The sequence below is a fragment of the Diadema antillarum genome, unplaced genomic scaffold (assembly GCF_040938485.1).
Source record: "Diadema antillarum isolate AM-2024a unplaced genomic scaffold, OU_Dant_1.0 scf00000069, whole genome shotgun sequence".
In the NCBI taxonomy this organism is placed as follows: domain Eukaryota; kingdom Metazoa; phylum Echinodermata; class Echinoidea; order Diadematoida; family Diadematidae; genus Diadema; species Diadema antillarum.
In genome coordinates, this window is record NW_027270958.1 from 2066972 (window position 1) to 2086175 (window position 19204).

At 37.7% G+C, this 19204-nt stretch overlaps 2 protein-coding genes across 2 annotated transcripts; one reads left to right on the plus strand and one right to left on the minus strand.

The window, feature by feature from the left end:
• The first annotated feature begins 1864 nt into the window (after positions 1-1864).
• LOC139716748 (arylacetamide deacetylase-like) lies at positions 1865-18676 on the plus strand. The gene is made up of 4 exons (XM_071628282.1): positions 1865-2075; positions 5673-5928; positions 7030-7093; positions 17878-18676. Exons 1-4 carry the CDS (start codon positions 1938-1940, stop codon positions 18674-18676), a joined length of 1257 nt encoding a protein of 418 aa, XP_071484383.1. The 5' UTR covers positions 1865-1937.
• LOC139716747 (uncharacterized) lies at positions 16315-17369 on the minus strand. The gene has a single exon (XM_071628281.1). The coding sequence runs from the start codon at positions 17311-17313 to the stop codon at positions 16315-16317; it is 999 nt and encodes a 332-aa protein (XP_071484382.1). The 5' UTR covers positions 17314-17369.
• Positions 18677-19204: the final 528 nt, after the last annotated feature.

Sequence of the window (19204 nt, forward strand, 5' to 3'; positions counted from 1 at the left end):
ACTGTACAGTACTGGTTGAGGTGGGGTTTCATGTTTTAAACATTCCTAGGCGAGATAATGAGAAACCTCTTATGAAATATGAAAGAGCATGTAATCTTAAGAATGATTCAATGTTTATTTGACGAAAATTGGTTTTCAAATGGCTGAGATATCCAAAATGTGATAATAATAAAAGGCGATAGGCCATGCCTTTTATTAGGGTATCTTTGTTTCACCTTGATTTTGGATATCTCAGCCATTTCCAAACCGATTTTCATCAAATAAACTTTTGATACCCCTTAAAATTGCATGCTCTTTGACATCTCATAGAGTGGTTTCAGAATATCTCGCAAAACGTTAAAATCTAAATCCTCACCTTAACCAGAACTGTACACACCCTTTAAAGTCGTATGTTATGGTATACGGGAAATAGTGAAGAGGTAATACATGTGATAGGCCAATATCTCTTATGAATGATAAGTCATACGTTTATTTGAGTTTCGCACTGACTGTGGCTGTAACACAAATATATCCTATAAACCTATATTTAATTCTTCTTGCGTGTATTAATTTCATCTCTCTTCTACGTGCGAATATGAGAATCTTGACAACGTATAAAGGATTTTTACGAGACAAACTCAGCATGTTATATCAGAATGAATGAAACATAGGCAGACCATGATATCTTAGCCTATTATACATATGCAATTGAAAGTAGGTGTATAAAAAAAGTTAGATATCATGGGACGCCTTAGAATAATAAAACCGAGCAAATTATCATATTATCCTTATAAATATCACAAGCACGGAAACACGCATCTAAATATTGAATCTTAAAACACAAGAAATTACTAAATTCTCTTCTTTTTTTTTTTGTACACGATCAATGGAAAGTTGTGAGGGTATGACAGGAGTAGCCGACATATTTGCATATTCATATTCATTGTACAATAACTGTTTTGCAGGAATTTGCAAAACTTCAAACTGTTATAACTTCCTTATTTTTCATACGATTTTAGGCAACATTTTACCGTTGAACTTGAAAGATTTTACTCTCTCTTATCAGAATAACTTATATTTTGACTAGATTTTCCCTGTAACGTTCGCTGGAATTCTACTGGGATGACTTGCAAATTATAGACCACAGTAGTCTGTCGAGTGGATTACATGCTCTTTCATTGGTTGTCTGAAGTTCAAGATGTATTGACAAATCGGTGTAAGTGTATCTTGGAATATAGTGAAGTATGCTATGTTGAAGACAGTGGAGTAGCGTACAGCCTATACATTTCGACCCTCACGGAATGACACAGCACATGCGCATATGTGTTTACTAGTAAGGGATACTCGGAATCTCTGCGAATAAGAATACGAGCACAACATGGGGATATACAGCCTTATTCCCTCACCCCATCCCATCCCTGAATAAATACACTGATTTTGCACCTTTGGACCATGAGACCACACATCATAGCTGTATGTTAAGATCAAGGAGGTACCACGTGATAGTTCCTTGTTTGGAGCAACCATCTGGTAACTGAACGCCATAGTGTGACATGCAACATACTCTTCTTGTCGTCTTAATAATTGCATGCACTTTGGATAGTGTCACTAGTTCGACATTTTGTTTTCTTTTTGAAGGCAAATAATACGATACTAACTGCGCGTTTGAGGTTAACCCATGAAAAAAGCCCAATGCAATGAAAGGAACGTCTTTCATCGAGCTCGATAGCATTCTACTGTGTATACTCATTGCTCTGAGAATAACTGTGTGTTCCTCTCATCTGCTATGGTTCAACGGCCATAGTAGAACGTCGTGGAGTACACCCGTTACAATATTACACGACGCCCGAAAACTGTATTTAGTATATTACTAGTAATCGAAGGTTCTATTCGCACAAGCCGGCTACAGCCCGTGACTCTGTGAACTTGGCAAAACCTCAGGCGAGTCAACAATAAACATGGCGGTCTTTATGTATATAGTGATAGGACTCGTAATGCTCTGCTGCTACTTCCTCTACAAGCCAGTCCCATCTGGCTTTCCAGACCCATGGAAGTATCGACTGACCGTAACAGCAGCTGAAGTCTTCATGAGTCTAGTAAGTATACATAGAACTTTATTTTATACCTACTGCACACTGAACTATCGTATCCGGGAAGACTCGTTTAGTCCTGCGCATGGGGGTTCATTATACCTTCAGCACTGTACACCGTCTAACAAATCCTGTATCCGTATACACACGTTTGTACGTGTATTATCACGCATTCACATGGCTTGTGTAAAAGAGCGTAGACCACAACACAGAGCTTCTTCATCCGGGGGCTTCATACACAATTATACATGGGTAATATCTAACGCACGTGCGTAAAATGGTTCGAGATATAACGCGCACAAAGCCACTGTTATTAATGTCAGCACATCGACATCTATGTACATCGTATACAATTCAACTGGTTGTTAGATTCCCGTATACTGTACTAAGTACATCAGTGCACATAGTGACGTATAGCCGAAAGCTCTATGAAATTCAAGTGCATGCTTTGAATCGTGGGCAAACAGTAACACCAAGTACGTGTTCTTGATATGTAAATAATATTCAATTATTATACAGATATACATGTATGTATCCACACATACTATGATTATTGTAGTAGTATAAAATCGTCTGTCTTTGATAGGATTCGCTTATAGCCATCAAGGTATGATTTTTTTTGTATATTATATACATTTATATTATACAATGTATGCTGTATGTAAATCATTTATTTACATACCTGCAATATATAATATATATATGTATATATATATACATACTAGTATATTTATAAAACGATATAAACACAAGGAAAAGTAGAAATTACGCGGTGCGTAATATATGTCCCCGCCGGAAGTAGCATTTAGTAGCAAAATGTACAATGTAGGTAAAAAGATGAAGGTCAAAGGTCAAAGGTCAAAATTCTATGTAGAAGTTTTGAAGCCCTCACCTAGTGCCATCACATAGAGCAAACGGAATCGAAATCGGGATAGAAATGGCGAAGGAGTAGCATTTTGTAGCCAATGTACAATATAGGTAAAAAACTCAAGGTCAAAGAAGTCAAAGGTCAAAATTCTGTGTAGAAGTTTTGAAGCCCTCACCTAGTGCCATCACTTAAAGCAAACGGAATTGAAATCGGGTTACAAATGGCGAAGGAGTAGCATTTTGTAGCAAAATGTACAATATAGGTCAAAAATCAAGGTCAAAGGTCAAAGAAGTCAAAGGTCAAAATTCTGTGTAGAAGTTTTGAAGCCCTCACCTAGTGCCATCACGTAAAGCAAACAGAATCAAAATCGGGATAGAAATGGCGAAGGAGTAGCATTTTGTAGCCAATGTACAATATAGGTAAAAAAATCAAGGTCAAAGAAGTCAAAGGTCAAAATTCTGTGTAGAAGTTTTGAAGCCCTCACCTAGTGCCATCACTTAAAGCAAACGGAATTGAAATCGGGTTACAAATGGCGAAGGAGTAGCATTTTGTAGCAAAATGTACAATATAGGTCAAAAATCAAGGTCAAAGGTCAAAGAAGTCAAAGGTCAAAATTCTGTGTAGAAGTTTTGAAGCCCTCACCTAGTGCCATCACGTAAAGCAAACAGAATCAAAATCGGGTTAGAAATGGCGAAGGAGTAGCATTTTGTAGGCAATGTACAATATAGGTCAAAAATCAAGGTCAAAGGTCAAAGAAGTCAAAGGTCAAAATTCTGTGTAGAAGTTTTGAAGCCCTCACCTAGTGCCATCATATAAAGCAAACGGAATCAAAAACGGGTTAGAAATGGCGAAGGAGTAGCATTTTGAAGCAAAATGTACAATATAGGTCAAAGGTCAAGGTCAAAGGTCACAACTGAAATTCTGTATAGAAGTTTCAAAGCTCCCATGTAGTGCTACCATATAAAGCAAACAGAATCAAAATCGGGTTAGAAATGGCGAAGGAGTAGCATTTTGAACATTTTGATCACACACGGACGCACACACGGACGGACACACGGACGGACACACGGACACACACACACGTACGGAACCCGTTTCATAGTCCCCTGCTCGAACTCGTTCGGCGGGGACAATAAGAATATTATATTATATGTATATACAGCTATAATGTTTATTGTATATGTATATTTGTCTAAATCTGCAGCTGAAATACATATTCGTGCGTGATTTCTTCTCGGTTGGATTTTTCGAATTCATTGTCGTGTAATCTTCAAAAAAAAAAAAAAAAAGATGTCACAAAACTTGAACGGTTGCAAAATTCTGCTGCCCGATTGTTAACTTTTGCTAATAAGTTTGATTCCATGTCACCAGTTCTCCGTTCCTTACATTGGTTATATGCTGTAGAAAAAAGGATTGTTTTCAAGATTCTGTTATTAGTACATCATTCAGTTCATTCTTTTTCCCCCGCACTGCAAAAAGTCCGGTGTTAAATAATGAACACCGAGCTGGTGTTAAATTTTCGGTGCTCATTTATGGTGTCAAATTAACACCTCCGGGTGTCATTTCCAAATATAAAACTGTTTTTAAAGAGTTTGTTAGTAACTGCACTTCTTGTTGATTTTTAATTTAAACAAGACGATCAAGAATTTTACATTAAAATACTAGATTTTTGAAAAAAAATGTGAAAATAAATTTACACCACAGTAACACCAACTGGTATGGTCTCTTATTGAAGCTGGACGGGTGTTAAACCATTGATATTAACACCAACAAATATCAAATCAACACCACGTGGTGTCATTTTTTAATTAACACGCAGTACAGTGTCAAAATAACACCAGGTACAGTGTCAAATTAACACCACGAAGTGTCAGGTGAACACTTTTCAACACCATCATAGTGCATTTTCTACACCTGTAGGTGTGGTCCTCTACTGAAGTTTGATCGGTGTTAGATTTAACACCCATGGCGCTAAATCTAACACCGATGTTTTTACAGTGCGTATCATAAGTAATTCTGTTTAAAAATACAATCCGACACGAAGGCTACGTTCATCATCAGATACATTCTTACTCCAAACACCAAGAGTAAAACATGGGTATGGTGATCGTGCTTTTTCCGTTATGGGACCAAAATTGTGGAATCATTTACCTCTAGAGTTAAGGGAACTGTCATCTACAGAGCCATTCAAATCCAAACTTAAAACTTATCTGTTCCTTTCATACTGAGGACTGTAATTGCTGTATGTCATTGATATTGGATCAATATTGTATTTTAATTGGTATATGTTGTATTCTTTAATTGGTATATATTTGTTTTTGTTTACCGTTTTCTTCTTTGTTGAAATGTTTGAATACATGTATGTATATGCATGTGAATGATATCTTTTCATTTTTGAAGCGCCATGAGCACTGAAAAGTGGACCTGTGCGCTATACAAGTAGCCACTATTGTTATTATTATTATTATTATAGATAAATGCATAATGGCACTTGAGTGTATAGGATATATGAACTTACGTGTATATTTGCTTTGTTCATTCTTGAAATCCAGAAGCAGCAATGTTTTTGTGGGTTTTTTTTTTTTGTTTAGTTTGTGTACCACAGTGCGTTCCCAAACGTTATTTTTTTCTTGCCACTCATAATGGTCAGCTTTATTTGAAAAGTATATTTAGGCAACATCCCACAATCTGTTCTCGTTTCCTTTAATCTTTGTGATCGTGATGTGTCGTTATAGTATGGTCTCAAGATGCTCATACGTGACTTCCGGCGCCCTTCATCTTCATACGAAGTGATGATGGAGGCATGGAGCAAGAACATGACATCGACGCCGATTCCGCCAGCAGAAGTCCCCGGGTCGAACATCAAGTCCCGCCTGGATTCTTTCGGTGGGATAAAGGTCAGGGTTTACGAACCAAAAGACAGGGTGCCTGGCGTACCCCTTCCCGCTTTCCTGTACCTACATGGAGGAGGGTTAGTCATCGGAACCATAGGTACATTGTAGGCCTAACTCTAACTGTTTTTAGAGATTAACACAACACTATGCTCCGGTTTATGCTTTGCAGAGGCTATCAGTTGAACTAGATTAAACAAAACTGGTATGGAATCCGCCTTGCAAATGAAAACGAAATGCATGCACCACGGCTCTGTGTGTTAAGCTTCCTTACAAGTGAAAACAAGAGTATTATATTTAGTGTTTGCAGTCACTCGGGAAAATGTACAGGGCTTTCAACAGTGTGACACGCTCCGCTGAATCTGTACAGATATCCGTCATAGCCTTATTTCAGCCTAAATTTAAAGCAGTCTCATAGCTTTTTTTGTGTGTGTCGGAAAATCGCTTCTCAATGAACCCATTGAAGACGAGTCACGAGTATACTCATGTAAAGATGTTAATGGGAAATGCTTGTTGTATGGCAAAATCAGCCCGTCCTTAACGATTAAGCTAAAGAGAGAGAACGTACGTAACCACTATTCCTATTTAAATTTTGAGCATTTTATCTTTTTGAACTCCTTCCCGAGGTAAACCTTAATAGGCCTAAAGCACATTCGAGCACTTAGTGAACTGTATGGTATAAGAGTAAATACGTATAAATGCATATATGTGACTGAATTCAAGACTAAGCACAATAAATTCGTCATAACATTCAATGCGTGGATTCTTTTGACGTGCGTAGAATGCGATTGTGTCTCACTACCATATGACTACGACATTCTTGTGCTCCTTATTTTTTATAGGGAGAGTTCACTTAGGCCCCAAATAATCAAACATTTAGCGTTTTATAGCACTCCTCTTTCTTCCTGTGCAATGTCTTCCAAATATTCTTCCAAATAATGAAACATTTCGTTTTATAGCACTCCTCTTTCTTCCTGTGCAATGTCTTCCAAATATTCTTCCAAATAATGAAACATTTCGTTTTATAGCACTCCTCTTTCTTCCTGTGCAATTTGAGATTACTCTGTCTAGCAAACGTTATTAACTATGTAATATGAGAGGTTTAATAGAATTGTTATGGGAACCTTTCATATAACTAAAGTAAATCCACCGTAATATCTTGACTACCTCTTATCTCTTCTTTTTCCCCCTCCAAATATAGACTTTTATGACAGAGGTGTGCGCATGATCACCGAACGTCTCAACATCATTGGAATTGCTGTGTCGTAAGTGATCTCATTAGGAGTACGAAAGTATCAGAATGCTCTCTCCACAATAAGTGAAACAAAAGACTTCCTTTTCAGCCTCAGGTTTAGGAGATGCTAACTTCTATACCCCAAGTATACAAGAATTGCTGCTCTACCACACAAATTCCCTCACGTGATATGACTTCCAGTCTTGTAGAAGAAATATTACGGCAGAGAGAGTTTGAAGGCTGATGTGCAATTTGAATGTTAACTACATTGGATGATAATACTGTCTTACCGAAGTAGCTGGCATGTGCGATGCCATAATCACACAACTCTTACGATGAATTCATAAAAGATCAAATTAATGTTCACATCGTGCTTCGAGGAAAAATCTCCAAACTGTGTTCGAGATTTTGTATCGATGTGTTTTGCTCAACCACAGTCAGAGAAATTCAGAGGCAGTTGCCAGTATGCATTACTCTACTCTTGCAAGAATTCAGCAACATGTGTAAAGCTCTTCAGTCGCTTTGGAGAAGTTCCACGCTTTATCATCAAGTGAATAATGGAAACAGATCTAATGACATAAGTCAATTCAATTCAATTCAAAGTTTATTTCATTTTCCGACAAAACATAAGTTACACTTCTTTTGACAACAGAGAATAAGGTAAACAGAACATTATGTATTGAAAAGAATGTACAACATTGAGGACCTTATAGTAATTATACATTGTTGTGAAAAAAGAAACAGAAGTGATCGAAATGAGGTACATGTATAACTTTGCTTAAAGTGCGAAAAATGGAGAGACCCACTAAAAAGACAGAGCTTGTAGAATGTGGGCCCCTCTGGAAAAATAACATCAGTGGGAAGATAATTGAAGCATCATAAATACAAAAGGAAAAAGAAAAGAAAAGAAGAAGAAGAAGTCTGGAAGCCCACTGAGAATTAGATTCACAGATAAATACATTTACTTTTATAGACGCGAACGAACATAGAAAACGACTAGACAACGAAACAACTACTGAAGAAAAGGTTGTACGGGACAAAACGGAATGGACAAGACTAACAAACAGAAGACAAAATAGCAAACGAAAATGCACAACAGAGACAGCGATCTCCGACAGAAGCATGTCAAGAGAAACAGATGATAGTTGTGGAGAAAAAAAGTGATATTGTAACGCCAGAAAGGAGAAAAGCAAGGAAATGAGGGGACGTATGAACTGGAGTAAGACAGAAATTCAAGTCTTGACGCTTTGGGCGATAGCGTAGATGGCAGCAGACATCCACTAAAAAGAATACAATTTTTTCTTCAAAGAGGAAAAAAGGTAATTAAGTCAGTAAGTGAGAAAGAAGGCCAAACGGCTAGTTCAGTACTGTAGAGTCATACGATTGCAATAGAAAGGACCTCAGTCTCCTCTTGAAAGAATATATAGATGGGGCGTTTTTTATATCATGATTCAAAGAATTCCAATAATTTGGGCCTATATAAATAAGTGTATTTTTAGCAAGGATCGTGCGTAAAAGGGGTAAATGAAATTCATTGGAACGCCTAGTGGGATATTCATGAAATGATTGGTTTTTGAGGAACATAGAATCAAAAATAGATGGAAGCAAATTGTTGCAATAATTGTACATAAATTGGCCTAAATTATACAAAAACAGATCTTTAATTTTCAAGAGCTTGCTAGAGGCAAACAACGTGTTTGTATGAGAACGTACAGGGGAATGGCAGATAACGCGGAGGGCTTTCTTTTGCAAGAGGGACACTCTTTCAAGTAAATTCTGATGCGTGTTGCCCCAAACTAAAACTCCATAATTCAAATGAGGCAATATTAACGACGAATATAACATAAGTAATACTTTTTGTGGAATATAAAATTTCAATCTATTTATAACACCTGTATTACGCGATATTATGTTACAAATATTATCAACATGTGATTTCCAGGAAAGTTTATCATCCACAATGACCCCCAAGAATTTAATATTTGATACTCTTTGTAGATGAGAATCATCTAAAACTATATTTGTGTTTAAATTATCAACAGTATTACTAAAAATCATATATTTTGTTTTTTGAGCATTGAGTGATAACTTGTTAGCTCTGACCCAGTTGGTCACTTTTTGCAATTCAATATTGATTTTGTGAACGAGAAAATCAATATCGTTATGGGCGAAAAATACATTTGTATCATCTGCGAAATGAATAAAAGAGAGATCATCAGATACGCGACAAAAATCATTTATATAGATAATGAACAATAACGGCCCTAAAATACTTCCCTGTGGGACGCCACATTTAACTTCTCTGATAACTGAATCATTATTATTAATTGTAACAAATTGTTTTCTATCGACTAAATAACTCTTGAACCACTCCAAGGCCTTCCCACGTACTCCATAATGCGATAACTTATAAAGTAAAATGTCATGATTGATGGTGTCGAAGGCCTTGGAGAAGTCCAAGAAAATACTAACTAAATGAGAATGATTATCAATGGCATGAACTACTCTATCAACGAAATATAAAAGAGCATGCGAAGTACTATGTTTTTCACGAAAACCAAACTGAGAGTTCGTAAAAACTTCATGTACCTTCAAAAAATTGATCATTCTCTTATAAATAAGTTTTTCTAAAACCTTAGACAGTGAGGACAATAATGAAATTGGGCGATAATTGCTGACTACAAATTTATCGCCTTTCTTAAATATTGGTATTACTTTAGCCAATTTCATTTTATCGGGAAACACACCGTTAAAAATTGACAAATTAAATATATGAACAAGTGGATCAGCAATCGAGGAAATAACACCCTTAAGTATAAAATTATCTATCTCATCATAACCAGAACTTCGTTTGTTCTCAAAAGAGGAAACTATATCAATAATTTCAAATCTATTAGTCGGTGTAAAAAATATGGAATCAGAGTTGCGCTGGCCTAAAAATTCAGTAAAATGAGTTTCTGTTGCAGGAATAGTTTGAGCATAGTTTTCACCTATTTCTGAAAAATAGGAATTAAAAATATTTGCAATATGAAGAGAATCATTAATCAATTCATCATTCATTTTAATTTTGTCAATGTCAGAGTTTTTACTCGGAACATTCATGGCCTGTTTTAGAACTTTCCAAGTATTTTTCATATCAAACCTATATCTCGAGAATTGCTTAAAGTAATATCTTTTCTTTTCAGAACGTAAAATCATTGTCAAAGTATTTTTGTATGATGTATATCTATTCTTCGATCGCTCAGTTTTTTCCAACTTATATTTATAATACAAACGATTTTTCCTATTAATTGAACGAAGGATTGATTTTGAGATCCAAGGTAACCTGGGTGTTTTTTTGTAATCTGTTCTATTTTTTTGTTTTGGAATTACATCATCTAAATGATGATTGAATATTTCCATAAAATTATGAAAAGATATATTGATATCATCGCTGCCAAACACTCCTGACCAGTCAGCATTCTCGAGAGCCACATCAAAACTAGCTAACTTTTCGGGTGAAACTCTACGACTAAACAAAGGAAATGAGGGAGGTTTAATATTAGATGAAGTTTTAAGAGTAAAATAAGTCATTATTGGAAAATGATCAGTCATATCTGAAATAATTAGGAAAGAGTCGGGGAGGGGTAGAATATTACAAAAAATGTTATCAATGAGGGTGGCAGAACGATCTGTAATACGTGTGGGTTTGGAAATGAGCGGAAGAAAGGATGAGGATAAAAGTGTGTGAAGAAAATCACTAGAGATATTATCATGCTCAGATTTCAGCAAATCAATATTGAAATCGCCGAGTAAAAGGCAATCCTTATTTCGGAAAACGTGTGAATTTGCCAAATCTGAATAATAGGTTAAAAAATCATTAGCGTTTGAATTAGGAGGTCTGTATACAATGCCTAACATAAGATTTTTACATCCTGGGATGAGGATTTCTATAAACAAAGATTCAACCGTTTCGTCCATTCTAGAAATATCTTGATGGACAATAGTTTCAAAGGAACCTGATATGTACAATGCAACACCCCCACCATTCTTATCAGGCCTATTATTAACAAATAAATCGTAACCATCAATTGCAAAGGAATTTTCTGCATTAGAAGTTAACCATGTTTCACTTAATCCAATAACCGATAACGATTGACTTTCATCAGATTCTAATAAGTACTTTAAATCATCAAAATGTTTATTTAAACTCCTAATATTTAAGTGTAACAAACAAAACGTATCCTCAGAGAAGTTATGAATCATATCTTTGTATTGATTTACTGTAATATAATTGCATAACATATTTGAGTGAAATCATTACTAAAATCATGAGGCAATTCATTTGTTCCTGTATTCAGGGTATCGGTAACAAAATCATCATAAGGGGTGGTTCCTGTACTGGTTAGCCCACTAACTGGGTCAGAGTCTAACCTAGTGTTCCTAAACAATTCAAAAAGTCATCATTCGATACGGAATAAAATGGAGCATTAAAAAAATTAGCCATGATTAAAGGTACGAGACGAGATTATAAAAGTCTGCGATGTCAACAAAACTAGGATGTCGTAAATAAGTGGATGATACAAGAAAATAACCAGTCGCCAGAAAGAGGCAAAACACTGGAGTAATCTACAAGTATAAATGGCGTCAAAATCACGATAAGCAGGAGATCGCTGAGGAGAAGAACGTGAAACGAGAAAGAGCAGAATAAGGTAAGTGAGAACGTTCAGAAGCATCGTCAGAGAAAGACATAGAACACACACAACACAACACAATAACAAGAATAAATCAAGTGTCTCTGTGGGCTTCCGAAAGAGGAGGACAGGGATGAGAAGGGAAGTAAAAGAACGAGCTCGACGGCTGTAGTCGAAAGAGGAGAAGTACAAAGACGTGAGTTGCGCTAGCGTAAGAATTCAAAGTGCTGCACAGTGCGCAAACTTGTGAATTGCAGCATAGACACACCAACTGAAACTTTGACGGAAAAAAAAGAATCAGTAAGAGTTCAGTGGAAGCAGTATATATCGACAGCATGAATGGCTGTCCGTGCCAATCATACATTTTTGGCAAAGCCAAACATCCAAAGTTACATAAAAGGAAGAAGAAGAAGAAGAAGAAAAAAAAAAAAAAAGAACTCGCCACCTGCAACGTTACCTTTAAATTCTTGATCACAAGGTTCATTGGAACAACATTCCATTGGTACTGTCATATGGTACATTATACACGATGTCACGTGGATGTTGCTTAATAGTAATAATGCAAATCAAGAGAAGACATACATACACAGAAGATATTACCTAAGATTCATGAGATTCAATATAGAACATGAGGCCTTAAACCATGTCATAGAATTGAAAATATAAAGTGAAAATAGAGGTACTTGGAATTCAATAGTAGGACCACTTCAGCAATGTAACCAGGTACATGCATGTTCTGTTCATAATAGTTAACAAAAAAAAAAAAAAAAAAAAAAAAAAAAAAAAAAAAAAAGGGTTTAATAAAAAAGGAGAAACGCCTTGCGGCAGGTATGGCCTGTCTTTCGTCAAACAAATGAATTCCCGATTAAAAGAACAGTAAGAAATAAAAAGGCTGAGATTTCATGGTGGGTTATTAGGCTGGGAGGAAAAAAAAATGACCCGTGAACTATTATACCACCCTAAAGGGAGAGGGGAATGACTGCTTGAAATGAAAGAGTGGCAAGTGTTTTGAAGACACCCGCATACTTTGGATGGAATCATTGATAATAAAATGACAGTTTGAAAATGTTTACAAAGAATACCCCTGACAAAAAACGACAACAACAAACAAACATGGGGGTGACCCCAAGGGCTTGACCTATCCAAGGAAAAAAAAAAAAAAAAAAAAAAAGAAACGAAACAGTTTGAATTACATGGTGACGCATGGTTATATAATGACACCTTCCAAAAGAGCACCGGGATAAACTTATAGATACATGTGAACAGAAGCCTTTGAGCCGCTCTTCAACCGCTTGGAAAGCGGGATTGGGGTAGCGTCCTGGAGGACATTAAACACATTTGCAAATAATCGAACTTTGTTGTAGAAATGACACGCTGTACGAGGTCAATGCTTAACAATGCAAATCGAGAGTAGACATTACATATACAGAGAAGAGAACATAGGATTCATGTGGTTCAGTGAAACATCGGGTTTTAAAATGCATGTCACGGTCATCGATCGTATCTTAGAATTGAAAATAAAGAGAAAATAAGGGTAAGTGTAATTAAATAAACGATTTTGGCGATGTAACAACAGAAAAATAAGAAAAAAAAAAAGAAATCAGCAACAAGGACTCCCGATTTAAGAACCGAGAGAATCAAAATGGCTAGAAGAATCAGAATGGCTGGTGACACATGACACCTTCAAAAGGGACATCAAGATAAACTGATAAATTCATGTGAACAGGTGCCTTGTCTGCACTTCAAAAGCTTTGAAAGGAGGTAGGAGTAGCGTCCGGAAGGACGTTTAAAACACATCACACACATTGCATAGGCAAATAATCAGACAATGTTTAGAAGCGACATGCCATACACAGTCAGTGCTTAACAATTCAAATCAAGTGTAGGCATTTCATAAACAAAGAGAAAAGAACCTAGAATTCATTGTGGTCCAATAAAACATCTGGTCATTTAAATGAAGATCGCGGTCGGCCACCGTGTCTAGAATTGGAAATAAAAGAGAATAGTGGTATGTGTAAATACAACAGACCCCTTAGCAATGTAACGAGATTCATGCATGTTCTGTTCACAGAGGTTCACAGGAGTTGCCCGTAGCAACAAAAGGAGAAAAAAAAAGACATGGGGGGGGGGGGGCTTGGCCTATCAGATGTCAAGATAACCAAATGAATTTCCGACTTAAGAACCGAAAGAAACGAAACAGCTGAATTTCGTGGCGGCACATAGTTACATTATAACACCTTGAAAGAGAACATCTAGATACACTGACAGTGATGAACAAGTGCCTCTGACCGCCCTTTAACCGCCTTGAAAGGGTGTAGGGGTAACGTCCGGAAGGAGGTTGAACACATTACGTAAGCAAATAATCAGACAATGTTTTAGAAGTGACATACCGTACGTAGTCAAAGCTTAAATATACAGAAAAAAAGACATTACAGAAAGCCTTAGCTAGGATTGTTGTGGTTCAATAGAACATAAGGTGTTAAAATGCAGATCACGGGCATCAGCCTTGTTATGGAATTGAAAATAAAAAGAAAGTTGGGGTACTTGAAATTCAATAGACCACTACGGCAATGTAACCATATTCATATGTCCTGTTCACCAGAGCTCACAAAAGTTGCCCATAGCAACCAAAAAACATTGTGAGGCGTGGCCCGACTATAACATCAAACAAGTGAATTCCAAGCAGAAGAGGCAAAAGATACGAAACAGCTGGATTACTAGGCTGTTGGAAAAAAAAAAAAAAACATGAACTAAATACCACCCTAAAAAAGTGGTCTAATGGTGGTAAGCTCTGAAAATATAGACAATTGCAAAAATACCATACAAAGAGTGGCGGGTTTTTGCGGTGGGCTCTGCACACTTCGGGTAAAAGTGCTGATAATGTTCTAAAATTTTCAAAGAACACCCCTAAAATGCCTAACATGGTGTTTTAAAATGTGAAGAAAATAGGGGTACATGTGGATGTAATTCAATAGACCATTTTGAACAGTGTAACGAAACTCTTGCATGTCCTGTTCACGAAAATTCACTAGAGTTGCCCATTTACGTGGGAACGTAGTGAAAAACGGATTGAGTAAAGTATAATAGGGACCAAAAAATAAATTGTAAGAGGCCTGGCTTGGCCTGTCTATAACGTCATAGATGTGAACGTCAAAGAAGTGAATACCAAGCTTATGGGCCCAAAGAAACGAAACAGCTGAACTACTTAATGCCCGGGGGCATATTGCTGTTAGGAACAGAGACGCCGGTGAACTAAATATCACCTTAAAAAAAAAGAGCGGTCAAATGATGGTAAGCACTGAATGCGGCAGATACCATGCAGATAGTAGCATTTGTTTTGTTTTGTTTCTCTCTTTTCGGTGAGCTCCCCACCCTTTGGATGAAAGTGCTAACAATGTGACTATTCTAAAATTCAAATTGTCTTGAGGGACGTTAGACAACTATTAACATAATCCTCAGAGGAGGAGATGTAGCACAGGTACAAGAATAGTAGGACAAAAGAAAAAAAAATGTCGGTTTTATAATCAATATTTAAAGTTGTGATTCAAATTGCGCCGCATCTTAAGTATCGGGGTAAAAGGAATAGTACGTGGCATGGCGAGTACGTCAAAAACAATTATTATAATTGAAAAATTACTTGTACTATATGATACCCTGTTGGGCGTTAGAAAATAATTGATTGTTATTTATATACGAATAAAAAAAAATATACATATATATATAATGCCTGGGGTAGATTAGGTGAAGGGTGGACAAAATTTAAACAGTAAAATTATTTATTTATCTATTTATTTTTCACAATGCATGGACTAAAATCCTAAGAAATCACACCAAGGTGTACTTATAATTCAACATCTCTGAACATAAGAAAAATGGCAAAACCGTGGGTAAACCATAATATATCATAAATACTGGGTATATCGTTGATTGAGGGGTGAATAAGGAGGGAAATTATGATTATTACCGTTAAAAATATATATGTTTGGTTTTTTTTTTTTGATAAAACGTTTGTCTTTACGTGTGTAAATAATAACTCATGATAATTTCAATATTGGAAAAAACTCAGTAAAAGGCATTCAAAGGAGAAAAGGGTTGCTTAGCTTGGTGTCGTAACATTTGATAAAAATGAAATAAGAATGTGGCCATCCTTTGTGATACTATTACACTGTGTTGCTCACAAGTAGTGGCGTGCAGAAACGCGTAGTCGATAGAAGTGTACAGTGTTTCTCTTTGTGTACCTATCAAATGGACAGCAACGTTTATCAGAGTTATTCAATAAACTTATCATTACTAACTTCACACATAGTTTTATATAGAGGAAAAGAACAAAGGACTCATCTGCATATTGCATGTGATGCGTATCATAGGAATACACATATATGCAAAATGAACGACAATAGACGAAAACGTATATAAAGACAAATGAAAAGTACTGATTCAACTTGATTGAATTACAATGACATTTTTTTTTTTAATGTGGAAAGGGTATTACATTTAGGCCTACGAAAACCACAGAAGAAATTTGTGACTTTACCTCTTCATATTACAATCATAGGTATTCGAATAATTGGAGCAACGGTCAATCCGACCAGGTAGACCAGGCGGAAGATGGCTCGTTTGGATGTTTGGTCATGAGAACTACTTTGGCACCACGAACTGCTATTTTTGTTTTCAGATTCTTGGTCTTGCGGAGATTGTATGCGATGGATGCTAAACGGCCGCGTTCGCGTTTCATCCTCGGGGGGAGGTCGGTGCGGACCGTGATGCGGACCCGTGCTGGGGACTTCTCGGTGGCGTTCCTTGGGCGTCGCGGTTGCTCGAAAGCACGAAGCAAGTTGTCACGATCACTCATCCTCGCAAAGCGGACTATGATGGGGTCCGGAGGTTCAGGGGCGTTGGTAGCGCCAATGGGGGTACTCTTGGTGGGGAGACGATGGATGTTAACCACCGGGATCTTCATCGCTTCCTCTGTTGAAATTTCCAGAAGGTGGGCGAACGCCTTCGCTGCTTCTTGATAAACATTCTCGTTTGGGTGGGATACAATGCCGTAGAAAAGCAAATTTTGTTTGCGGTGGTGAAGCTCTTGTTGAATAAGCTTGTCTTCAAATTCGGCCTTCATTTGATTTAGTTGCCGCTGAAGTTCCGGGATTTTCTCGGCCTCAACGGATTGGATCCTCGCAGACGTGTCGGCGACCGAACCTTCAAGGTCCTGCATAGTGGATTTCACTGTGGCAATATCGGTTTTTACGGCATTCAGATCAGAAATAACGTGGTCCAGTTTGTTATTAATTTCCGTCTTGAAATCCGCAAACATGTTTCGTAGTTCAGAAATGATAGCGTGACCAGTATCTGATGGAACGTTGGGGGCCTGCTCAGAATCGCCTCGGCGGCTGGTGGGGTGTGGTTGGTGGGGCATGCCGGGTCTACTCGCCGAAGGCCTGCCAATTGACGAGGAAGCACTCACCGGTCTAGGTTGAGGGGGTGTGCTGACAGAAGTTCCGCGGGGATTTTTGTCCTTTTGCACGGTAGATTTACGGAAATTATAGGCAGAGCTTCCTTTAATTGGTCCAGTGTTCATATTTCTGTAGCTGCAATAAAGATTTAGGTAGCATTAAGGTATGCAGTTCATAGTAGCTGGGTGTTGAAGGAGCTAGCTGCGCCCCACGTCCGTCTCGTTAGCCGGCCATGCGTACATCAAGTAATTGAATATTACATAAGTAATTGAATCTAAGTTGTGTCACATATAGGGGGCGCTGTACATAAAAGACTCCCGACTCCCAATTGGAGGACAGAGGACAAGAGTTCTATCGCGTCCTTGGACAAGATGTTTTTACCCATGAAATGGGTACCTGGCAAAGCTAGGGTAATAATAATGGTAGGGCCCCCTGGGAGAGCAGTAGCAAAAATTATTGTTATTGTTATCATTATTATTATCATCATCATCATCATCATCCCCATTATTATCACTATCATTATCATTATCATTATCTTTATCTTTAGAGACTCGTGGTTTACTTGCCTTATGAAAGTGTTAAACACAGCGGTAGACCGTTCATTACGAAAATTATATATGATCATAATGATCTCGGTATAATTTCTTCTTCTGTATCCTGTCTTTCTTTCCTGTCTTTTTTTTAACCAGATATCGGTTGGCTCCACAACATACTTTCCCTGCCGCCTTCGACGACACCTTTGCAGCAACGAAGTGGCTGCTTTCACACGCAGAAGAAGTCGGCGTTGATCCCGGCAGGGTAGCGCTCATGGGAGACAGTGCTGGAGGGCTCCTCACAGCGGCTGTGTCGGCAGCGATTGCAGACGATCCTTCGGTGCCCGACATCAAGCTTCAAGTCATGCTCTACCCGTGGTTGCAGAGTCTGGACCTGAACACACCGTCGTACCAGAAGATGAGGCAAGCCAAGTTTGGCACGTTGATGGATGTCGTCAACCTCATGCCGAACTTCATGAGCGCGGCAGTGCTGGGCAGCACGGACAAGTCCATTGTGGGACAAATATCCACCAATCAGCACACGTCAGGAGATTTCAAACGTTCGTTGCCGTATCGAACATTTCTTGACCACTCCATCATACCATCGCATATGAAGCCAGCCTGTTATCGACCACCGTCGCCGGACGACGACGACGAGGGGAATGAGAAGACCTGGGAGAGCATGAAAGACGTGCTGACATCGTTGGAGTTTTCGCCGCTCTTACGTGAGGACATGACAAAGCTGCCGCGCACCTTCATAGCCACATGTGGTTACGATGTTCTTCGGGATGATGGTATTTTCTACGCACACAGACTGAAGAAGGCAGGGGTGCCTGTCGAGTGGGTGAACTATGAAAATGGATATCACGGCATACAGTGGGTCGGCGACAGCGCTTTTGTGATTGGACGACAGATGGCAAACGACTTCATAAAGTACACTAAAGAACATCTCTGACTCAAAAACGAAAAGAAAATGTCCGTGTTTACTGAAAAAAAATGTTGTAAGATATCTTACGTCCTTTTGAGTAGCCTTATGTCTTCCCATGCAGCCTTAACACAGGAATGATAAACAAGATGCACAATCTTCATCTTTTGAACAAGGCAAATGTAGAAATAATGATGTAACAAATCTGAAATAATGTTTAGACGGTTATGCACGAGACTGTCGAAGCTATTGAACATGAAGGCGACTTGACAAGACTCGGAGATAGATTGAATTAATTGCCGTAGCTAGGAGATCACATTAATGAGATTTAGTGTCCCTAATGATAACGGAAATTAGGGTCCTGTGAGTCTATCATTTGACATGAGTTTTATTTCAACATCATATTATCTAAGAACTTGAGCATTTTGATCAACAGTTAAAAATTTTTATGCGAAAGCTTGAATATACAATATTCATGATATTATACAAAGTACATGTCCATCTTTATCTGATTCGTCAATAAGTTGCGCTATTGTAGAGACCATATATGAATTCATG

What these genes read in the sequence shown, in the direction of transcription:
- LOC139716747 (XM_071628281.1), bottom strand. Translation starts at nt 17,313, where the DNA reads ATGAACACTGGACCAATTAAAGGAAGCTCTGCCTATAATTTCCGTAAA.
- LOC139716748 (XM_071628282.1), top strand. Translation starts at nt 1,938, where the DNA reads ATGGCGGTCTTTATGTATATAGTGATAGGACTCGTAATGCTCTGCTGC. An exon ending in CTGAAGTCTTCATGAGTCTA is followed by an intron (nt 2,076 to 5,672) that starts GTAAGTATACAT and finishes GTGTCGTTATAG; the next exon opens with TATGGTCTCAAGATGCTCAT. An exon ending in ATCATTGGAATTGCTGTGTC is followed by an intron (nt 7,094 to 17,877) that starts GTAAGTGATCTC and finishes TTTTTTAACCAG; the next exon opens with ATATCGGTTGGCTCCACAAC.